The sequence below is a fragment of the Enhydra lutris genome, unplaced genomic scaffold (assembly GCF_002288905.1).
Source record: "Enhydra lutris kenyoni isolate GAN:26980312 unplaced genomic scaffold, ASM228890v2 scaffoldscaffold25, whole genome shotgun sequence".
In the NCBI taxonomy this organism is placed as follows: Eukaryota; Metazoa; Chordata; class Mammalia; order Carnivora; family Mustelidae; genus Enhydra; species Enhydra lutris.
The window spans coordinates 25,072,044-25,082,008 of NW_019154109.1; the positions used below are offsets into that span (position 1 = coordinate 25,072,044).

Sequence of the window (9,965 nt, forward strand, 5' to 3'; positions counted from 1 at the left end):
AAAAAAAAGCCCCCCCAATAAAACAACCCAAAGTAACACAAAACATAATTTTTTTTTATATTTTAAAGAGCAGAAATAAAGAAAGAAAAGAATTTATTTCTGGGTCTCAAAGTTAATAAACATAATGTGTTAGGTTGTACCTATTATGCTCACTATCCCAACCTTTTTTTTTTTTTAGTTTACAAAATGAATTACCGTCACTTTTAAACATTGTGAAACAGGAAATGAATGTGCACAACTCGACACTTTTCTAGCATTCTTGAACTAATTCACAAATGCAAGAAAATAAAAGAAAAATGGGGAAATGATTCATGTAGGTAGTTTGGTGTTAAAAACGAACGCAGGAATGATGTGTATTTTCACAGAAAGAAGAGGGGGAGCCCCCCCATCCTGTTTTGCGTGCTATGAGGGTCATTTTTAAAATTTTTATTATAAACACTATTAAATTCAGACCGCTTTTTTGGTTTTTTTTTTTCTTTATCTGAATATACAAGAACATTCATTATCAAATGTTCATCATCAATACTACAAAGAACGAGACACAAGTCGCAAGAAACAATGGAAAATGTTAATAAAGCTGAAAGAATTGTTGAGTATTTTTTTGTATTTTTTTAAGTTTTTTTTAAATTTGAGTTTCTGTAGTTTCATCTTTTTTGGTATCGAAGTCAGGTTTTTCTGGGCAGAAAAATAAAACTCAGAAGGAAAAGGTTGGGGGGGGGAAGGTATGTGAGAGAAGGCAACCAGCAAATAAAGAACCACCACCACAGCAAAATTTAAAAAAAGAAAAAAAATAAAGAAAGTCAATGTAAGGAAGGTGCCACTTGGCAGAAGTACTGCACAGGCATCGGTTCCACGCCAGGGGGAAGAGTTAGGGGTGAAAAGGAGGATGAGATGGAGAGTTACAAGGTGGGCAATCCCAAGGGCTAGTATTACTCAGGGGAAATCGGCTGCCAGGGACAACGGGGAGTTCCCACTCCCATTAGAAAATGCAGGAGGCCTGGGGTACATTTTGGTATCTGTAGGATTGACTGAATAGGAATTCCCAGGGAGTTGTATTTCCAGAGGCACGCTCTTTCCATCCCCTTCCTTCTGCTGCCAGAGTTCCCATGCTTTGCTTACTGTCAGGGGGATCTGGTGGCTGCCATGTTGGACGTGATGGTGGGCATGGGGGGGGTGGGCGGGAAACTGGAACAGAAAGGTATGAGTGGGGAGGGAAGATGCTGGGCGAGGTGAGAATCCGTGCAAACTCCTTCGAGGAGAGAAACTGTCTGTGCAAATGTAGCTCTGCTCTGATCTGTTTCATCAACTTAAAATGGCAACCATTCAACCCAAATCTGGAATCCTTCTTCCTGTTGCCAAGAGAACCGTTCCAGGTCTCTTCTGTACTTTGTGTGGTCAGGCATGTGATCCAGCCGTGCTCCTGTGTGCCCCTGACACTGAGCAAGGTTCTCCACTGCTTCTACGACTATAGAGTTGTCACAAGATGGATCCTGCCAGGAAGCCCCTCTACTGAGCTCTGCTGTGATTGGGGGCACAGGTCAGTAGACACAGCCTCTCCACTGCTCTTCATCATCAAGGCATAATTCCATCTTGCCAAAGACTTACTTTTTGCCTTTCCTTCAAATTCACACACCTTCTGTTTTCTTAGGTATCCCCTCTCCCCAGCATATACACAGGAGCAATTTCTGTTCATTACTATAGCGCCATGCACCATTTCCATGACCTTGTTAGCGGGCCACCCTTCCCCCTCAGCGTCCTCTCTCTCACCCACAGGCCTCTCAAGCAGAGTAGATGGGACAGGGGGCTAAGCACTTACAAGGCCACATACTGGATTCAAGTACAAACTAAGAGAACCGGGTCCTATTTTTCTAGTGTGGAGGCTTAGCTCTAGTCTATGAAACCAAACTGACTAAAACAAACAAAAAAGCAACAGTAATACCCCTTCTTCTCTTTGTCATCACAGCAATGACATCAGGGTATTGATGGTAACCTGAAGCTGGAACAGGAAAACCATTATGTTGCCCCGCCATGGCACAAACCCATTTGTCTCAGGGATGACACTTCCCCTGACTTCCCATTTACGGATGGGATATGAATGAAACCAATTCCTTCAGTCTCTCACCAGCCTCTTGGTAAGCCAGGCATCATAATCCTCATTTTACAGATGAACAAAATGAGGCACGGAGAGATGTGACCACCTCCCATCATAGTTGGGTTACAGAGCCACCATCTTCTTCACTGGGGCAGCTGTGCATGAGGACAGTAAGCTCAGGTGACACTACAAAACGGCTCTCTAGTACTCTCCTCTCGGATATTCCAAGGAAATGAAAGTCACTGTGACAATTTCACTCAAAACATTACTTCCCCCTTTCGAAACCCATCGCTCCCAGATCTTCAAATGAAGCTAGCAAAATCTGCCTAAGCCGTGATCTTCTCCAACCCTTCTGGAACAAGAACGTGGTGCCATGTTAACGCTTTGAATAATTAATGCAATGCCCCCATAGAAAACCAAAAAACAGAATAGACCCAAATCCATTACAGACATCGTAAGTACTAGGTGTGGCTCCCTGAGCGCTCCAGAGGTGGCAGGAATAGGAACAGCCTCCATTATGATGGAGTCCTGTGGATGTCGTTCTGGTGTGTGGGCATGGTCCCAGAAGCCCCAGCACAAACTGTGTCTCTGCACCAGTGACCTTCACTCAGAGTTGCTAATTCCCTCTCCTGGGCTCACAAGGCAAATTGCTGGTTATTAATGTGGGTCTTTGCATGTGGCACATGAGTGAATGGGAGAAAATGAATGTGTGAGGCCGTGCATGTGCTGACATGTGCCTGAGTGTGTGTGTGCATGTGTGTGTGTGTGTGTGTGTGTAGGATTAGTTGAAGGGCTGCAGATTAATAACTTTCTACTCCTTAGTGGTTCATCACCGTGCCCACTCAGATCTGGCTTTGCAGTAGGTTTTGGACATTGCTTACTAGGTGTTGCATGGTCTCCAAAGACTGTGCCTCTGAAACCAAGAGCTGTTAGGAGAAGGAGGAAGCCTCCAAGAATTCTGCCCTTCTTGTTGCTTACGTCCTCTCCTGAGGCTAGACTTCCTGCCGTGGAATCCACCTAGTGGAGCTGAGACTAGAAAACATGGCACCTTTAGAAACCCAGCTATGGCAGTCCCCGGGGCACAGCTGGGGCTGGGAAGGAAGAGGAGGAAGTGTTCTAAGCAGAACCAGCCCAGGGAGGGAAGAGCAAGAGGGGGCAGGGGGCCTGGAATGAGTGGGACAATGTGGTGCATTCCTGCTAAGAGGTAGTGAGAGTAAGAAGAGAAACAAGAGAAGGGCTGCCTGTTAACAGAGGGGGCGAGGGATCCGAGTGAGGTAAATTTGGCTCCTCAAACCACCAGCATGAAAACATACAAACACATTTATTATTTTCTTTCCTCTTTAAATTCCTCTAATTGTTGAAAATATCCTTCCGTGATGTCATAGAGGGCAGGGACCCAGGGAGTCTAGGACAGAGGAGGGAGGGGACAGGAAAGATGGCGGACACCAGGCTGACAGCTGGAGGCAGGGAGGGTGGCTTCTACCCAGAAAAAAAAGGGAAGAGAGTATAAAGAAGTGTCCAGATTGGCTGAAATAGCATCCCAAAGAAGAGAAGAGAAGGAGACTCTTATTGTGTTTGCTGATTGCTTCGACCTCCAGTCTGACCGCTTCAGCGTCGGGAGAGAAACCCTCCCTCCTGGCCCTGTCCCGACTGGGGCACAGGGTCAGCCGGGATGCGATTGCTGGGAGATCAGTTGGAGGTATCAGAGTGAACACTGCCAGGGCCTTCTGTAGGGGAGGTCACTGATGAAGGGGTAGTAGCATCCTGCCAACCTCCATTAGCCTAGAAGGGAAAAAGGGAGAGAAGTCAGTTCTCTGAGATTGGGTGGCCATTTTGAGCAGACAATGACAACAAGGCAACTTGTGTAATGGGCCTACCACAGTGCCTGGCACATGGGGACACTTCTCGGCTGGGCAGCTGTTCTTGTGGTTGATTATACTCCCTCCGCCCCTCAGATGAGTATGGGTCCTTCCAGTGAGCCTTTGGACCCAAGGTTAATACCTCCCACTTCTCAAAGATACTCTGAGTCAATCCAAGCTGTCGGATGATCATTGTGTATGCTCTAGAGGCATGACAGGTCAAGGGACCCAAGTTCTAGTTCTGAGTCTGGCAAGGACTAGCTGTTGACTCTGGCGAAGCATGTCCACCTCACTGGCCTTTGGTTCTCCTTTAGAAAAATAAAAAGGGTGTCCAAATGCTTTCTAAGGCCTTTCCCTGCTGTTCCGTAGGTTACACGATTCCAGGCACTTGTTCTGTGGAAGGTTCTGTACTAGTTGCTCCTAGGCATACAATGATGAGTGAGAGACAGTTCATGTCCTCAAGGAGGGGGATAAGACATGCATATGAATGAACTATATTTCAAGGCAGAGCCTAATAAATGGTACAGTTCCGCTGTTATGGCAGTTCAGGGAAGGCTATTGCCTCCCGTCTTGGTGGAACATCAGGGAAAGCATCAGGGAAAAGGTACTCTTTGAGGTGGGCCTTGAAAAGTACAGAAGGTAACTCAGATGACTCAAACAGGTGAAATGGAGGTGGACAAGGGCAGCTCTGCATAAATACATCTAGAGAGGTTGTGAGCCAACAGATCATTTTTTCCAAGACTCCAAATCCAGAAGCATCCAAACAATGGGATTGTTCTAAAGGATTTATTTTAACGAACACCCCTAGCTGAAAATATCCCACCATTAAAATAGCTGAAGAATGATTTGTTAGAGTGGTCAACTCATGATACATAATTCATGTTTATGTATTTTAAAGCATCAAAACAGAAGTGTGCTAAAATGCCTTTATCCCCCCTAGTTGTCGTGTTCCTTTGAAGTTAATATACCTCACCTCTGAAAATGTTAATGGTGAACAGACCAGGTGTTAGGCATTCCTGGTAAATCATTTTCCACTGTACTCTCCACTCATTTGATTCCCTTAAATACTTAGGGTACATGGGGCAGTTAATATTCTTGCCATTTGGGAGGGACCACAGCTTGGGCTCTAGAAAATTCCATGGTACCGAGGCACATGCTTGACACCTAGGTGCTGGAAACCTGTGTTCACGTTTCCTTCATAAGAAAGCAGAGATGCGAGAGAGAAAAGCAGGCATCTGGGTTATGACTGAGAAACACAGGCTTCTGAACCTCTGAATCTGGGCTCCTTTTTCTCCGTCCTTCTCATCTACTTAGCTTTTTTTTTTTTTTTTTTTTCTCCCACTGGCTCACCCACATGATGCTCCAATCTCCCCTGGAAAGCCAGGAGCTGAATTCATAGCAGCTCTCACCAGTTACCTCTGCACAAGGATAGTTTTTATTATTTTTTTTCCCCACACTTCACTAAGGAGCAGGTCTGGATACCAAGAGCACAAAGGGTCATCCTGGGAAATGCCAAGGGCATTCCGCCTCCATCAGGGGCCCAAGAATAATTGCTTGGAACTCCAAAGCTCCATCTCCCAAAGGAGTCAAGCAGCTCCTCCCACCCCCTCTCCCTGCCCAGCACATTTCTCCTGCTCTTGGTCAGGGATTGGAAGGGGAACACTCGGGGGAGGTGGGAATTCTTTCGTTTACAGTTCTTTCTTTGCTCTCTTTCTGGGGCCCAGCCTCTGTAGTATGATCAGAATCAAAAACAGAATTAATTCCGTGTCCTAATGACAGGAGCTTAGTCTCCCTTCCCAACCAAGAACATGTATACTGGTGCCATAATGGGTAGATGGGAAAGAGCAATCAAATTTCTTTTACCCCAAAGAAAATCCCTTAATTCTTTGATCTTTCCTGATTATAAAAGATATGCTTATATAATATTTTCAAAAAGAATATTTGCAATCTACATGTGATGAAATACTGAGAAAAGAAACAAGCATGAAATACACAATGTACAACATTCATAATCCTACCACTCAAAGACCATCAGCTGCTAGTATTTTGACACCTGTCTGTCCTAGTCGTGCTTTTTCACATGTGTGTGTTTACTAGAGAGACAGATAAGTCAATAAGTAAATGGCCAGCTATGTGGGCCTATGTGTGTGTTCGCCGAGTGGTACGGGCTTTTAAGAAAACCTGAGAGAGGTTTCTTAAGTACAGAGTCACGATGCAGAGAGTCAGGTGCTGGTACAAGGGGAAAAAACTCATGTCTTAGGATCGACCTGGTGGGAGACAAGTAGATGCCGAAGCTCGGGGAGGCAGTCAGCGTCTGAGGCAGAGTACGAGGCACGAAGGAGTTTCGCGACCCCGCTCCTAAGGCCCCACTATTACCATTATTTAGGCATGCTCCAATCTCATTAAAATAACAATAAGGGGTGCCCCCAAAGAAAGCCATTAGTCAAGAAAATGAGCCCTGTGGCGTCTCATTAGGAAGGAACCGGCAAGGCATTCTACGTGGACCAGAAGATTCTGGGAGACGCCTTTTGATTCGTGTCTGAGATGAAAGAACTCGAACGGGAGACATCTGAAAAAGTTTTGTTTTCTCAGACCAGTGCACACGATGCCAGAGGGTACAGGGAACTCACAGATGGTAGAGGCAGGAATTAGTCCAAGCCGGTATCAAAACTGGCATTTTAATTATGCTAGTTGGCCTGGTAAAGGAGGATATAGAAGACTTTCTATTAAAAACGAATACATAAAATCAATCTCTTCGGCTGCCTTTTTTTCCACTCCCGCTCTACACACACACACACACACACACACACACACGCCTGCCCCAGATTGGGCGACCAACTGTCCCAGCATGCCCAGGACCCCCCACCCCTTGTTAACACTGAGGTCCAATATTCCCATAACCACTTCCTTCCCCTGCCCCCGAGACACAGGAACACGGAAAGAGCGGCTCACCCTCCCTCAGGATATCCCAGCAATGACCCCCTACTGCTTGCCACATTCAGGACCCCGTGGCATCCAGTTTTCAAGTTAGAGGACCACCAGCCCTTTCTGGAATACATGTGCCCATCACGGACACAGGCGGAAGAATCCCTCTCTCCGGAGGTGCTTCGCAACATGGCCCAGGCTCTGCTGCCCCTGGCCCAGGCTCTGCTGCCCCTGGCCCAGGCTCTGCTGCCCCTGGCCCAGGCTCTGCTGCCCCTGGCCCAGGCTCTGCTGCCCCTGGCCCAGGCTCTGCTGCCCCTGGCCCAGGCTCTGCTGCCCCTGCGGCTCACACCTCCGCAATCAGAAAGGCGAGCAAGCCCCACGGAACGGGGTTTCCCGTAAATCACTCCGGCTGCTTTAGCTCCACGGCGCCAGCTTTAATGGAAGCCGCTGGGAGGCTGCTCCGTCTTGGGAAACAGCTGACCTCGCTTACTGGCGCCTTAACCCTGGGGAGCAATTCCTTCCCGCGTCCTGACTGCGGGTGCATATTAAGCAGGAAACCCCACCTTGGCGTGTTTATCTATCTCTGGGGCGGGAGCAGGGAACCTCAAGGATGGTCTTATTAGCCGGCGCACTGGGGTGGCGAGAATAGTTCATGAGAAATAAGATTCATTTTTATTTTTCTTCTGCACCCCAACTTCTGCCTTCACGCTCCGATGCAAAGTCCCCGTTGTAACAGACACGCTCGCTTCTAAATGCTGATGCTGGAAACGCCCAGGAGGCCTGGCAGGGGTGGGAAGGGGAATCCTGCAAAACCTAGTGTGTCCCTATTAGCTCTACAAACCTCGCCAACGGAAGAGTGTTTACATTTGCACCCAGTCCTACAGGCGATCCTGTGGCCTGCAGAGGCTGGAGGTGAGACCTGGGCTCAGATTTAATTCCACCAAGAGGAAGCCCAAGCTGGTGGCAGTCTCATCGCGGGGCCTCAGGGAGGAGGCAGCTAACAGAATATAAAATTAAGATAACGTGCAGCTGGTTTCCCAGATTAAAAAAAACCTGGACTTCCAAACACAAATCAAAGCAAAAGGTATTTGGGAACAAAACTATTTCAGAACAAAAACGACTATTGACATCCTACCTGAATGAATTTGGTCCATAACTGATATACCCCACGGCTACCGGGACCCTCTCTAATGGATAAGGCACAGCCTTCCTGGAGGAGGGGGCCCAGAATACCTGCTATGATGCCAGGGACGGAGCAATGGAGGACGGGGACTGGCCATGTGGCTTCTCCGGACGAAACACGAGAACCCAGAATGGCATCCGAGGCGCTGACTTCTCTCCTCTCGGCCACATTCCCAAGCCCGGACGGGGGCCACCTGCCTCTGCCTCCCCACGGTGGCTGCTGGGCCGAGAGCCACTGGTCCTGTCCTCCGCTCCTTCCCGCTCTTCCTCTGAGCTCACCTTAGCAGCACACACTGGATGCAGAGAATTCATCACCAGCTGTGACAGCCCAAGCGAGCCTGGCGCTAAGAAACTCTCATTTGCAACCGAGAAATGCGCTGAGGTGCCACAAATGGCCTGATGTCAGCACCAAGTAGAGATCGATCTGCATACGAGCCAGATGCCATTACCAGAGACGCCCGGAGCGTGGGGGAGGAGATGGGCGCACTCCGGGCCCTCAGTCGCCTGGCCATGGTGGCCGCCCAGGAAGAAACACAAAGAAACACGGATGCACCCTCTCACCCTCTCTAGGCACGCACACACACACACACACACACACACACACACACGAGCATGCACAGGAACACACACAAACACACAACCACGACTGGTTGGGGGAGACATCAGCTCACCCAGTGGGGTCACGTCTTGGATCTGCCACTTTTCCAGGAAGGTGGGAGAACGAGGTGTTCATGATAGGCACACACTTCTCCCAAGACTGTACATGAGCGTTTACCAAAAGATGCTCAGGGGCAAAGCAATGCTGTTGGAAAGTCCCCTCAGGGACGAAATATTCAAAATTTCCCCGGGGGGTTTTACAGCAGTAAGCCGGTATGTGCCAGGTCTGACACTCTCCAGTCCTATCTCCAGCTGTCCCCAGAGCCATCTTTGCAAACTGCAATCCTGATCTCCCTCTTTAACCTCCAACAGCTTCCCACTGCCCTCAAGATAAGGCTCAGCGTCCTCGTGAGGCCCACCACGTCCTTGATCTCGCTCACTCCCCCGCCCAACGCTTGTGTTTCATACTTCAGCCGCATCTGGCTACTGAGAAGTTCCTGTAGCGGAGCAGTCCTTCCCTGCCTGCTTCCTTCTCCGTGAAGACTCCACTCATCCAATTTCGGGCCACTCACACCTTGGGCTGGTTTTCAAGGTTGAGACAAAGTATCCTTGTGCCCCTATTTGCCCCCTGGCCATGTCTCTTCCTCCTGCAGGTGTGTCGTCCTCCACCCACCCCTGCTCCCCTCTTCCCCCTCTCTCCTCCCTGTGTTCCCAGTACGCACCTGTGCCGCCATATTGCACTGGTTCCTTTCTGTGTCTGTCTCAACTACCAGACCATGACAGTAGGGCTGTGGGACTTAGCTTTGTTTCCAGAGGGCCTACCATAATGCCTGAGGCAGCACAGATTTTAATAAATCTCTCTTGGGGGGACATACAAAGAAGTAAACATTCAGTGGCACGACAACATTCGTGCTCCATCGTGGGTCTGGACAGATACCAGACCCGGGGCCTCCACAGTTCAGTCTGACGACGTGTGAAGAGCCGTGTACACCCAGGAAATAGTCAAGGGCTAAAGCAGAGATGGGGCTAAGGTTCAGGGTAGCTTTTACACCTAGGGAATGAACTTTTCTAAGCAGGCGTCTGGGAGATCTGGTGCTTTCAAAGCTTATCCCAAGTAAGGAAGGATGATGTATATTTCTACTGCTCTGTTTTATTTATTTATTTTTTTTTTACGGAGAGAGATCACAAGTAGACAGAGAAGCAGGCAGAGAGAGAGAGGGAAGCAGGCTCCCTGCTGAGCAGAGAGCCCGATGCGGGACTCGATCCCAGGACCCTGAGATCATGACCTGAGCCGAAGGCAGCGGTTTAAC

The 9,965-nt window shown here is 48.6% G+C and overlaps 1 protein-coding gene across 2 annotated transcripts in view; it reads right to left on the bottom strand.

Moving 5' to 3' along the window:
• Positions 1–3,390: 3,390 nt before the first annotated feature.
• LOC111151184 (PBX homeobox 1) overlaps positions 3,391–9,965 on the bottom strand; it is a 288,290-nt gene continuing 281,715 nt past the window's right edge. For both annotated transcript variants that reach the window (XM_022508989.1, XM_022508988.1), the window contains exon 9: positions 3,391–3,874. In XM_022508989.1, coding sequence (XP_022364697.1) covers positions 3,782–3,874 — 93 coding nt within the window. In that variant the 3' untranslated portion in view covers positions 3,391–3,781. The remainder of the gene's footprint in view (positions 3,875–9,965) is intronic.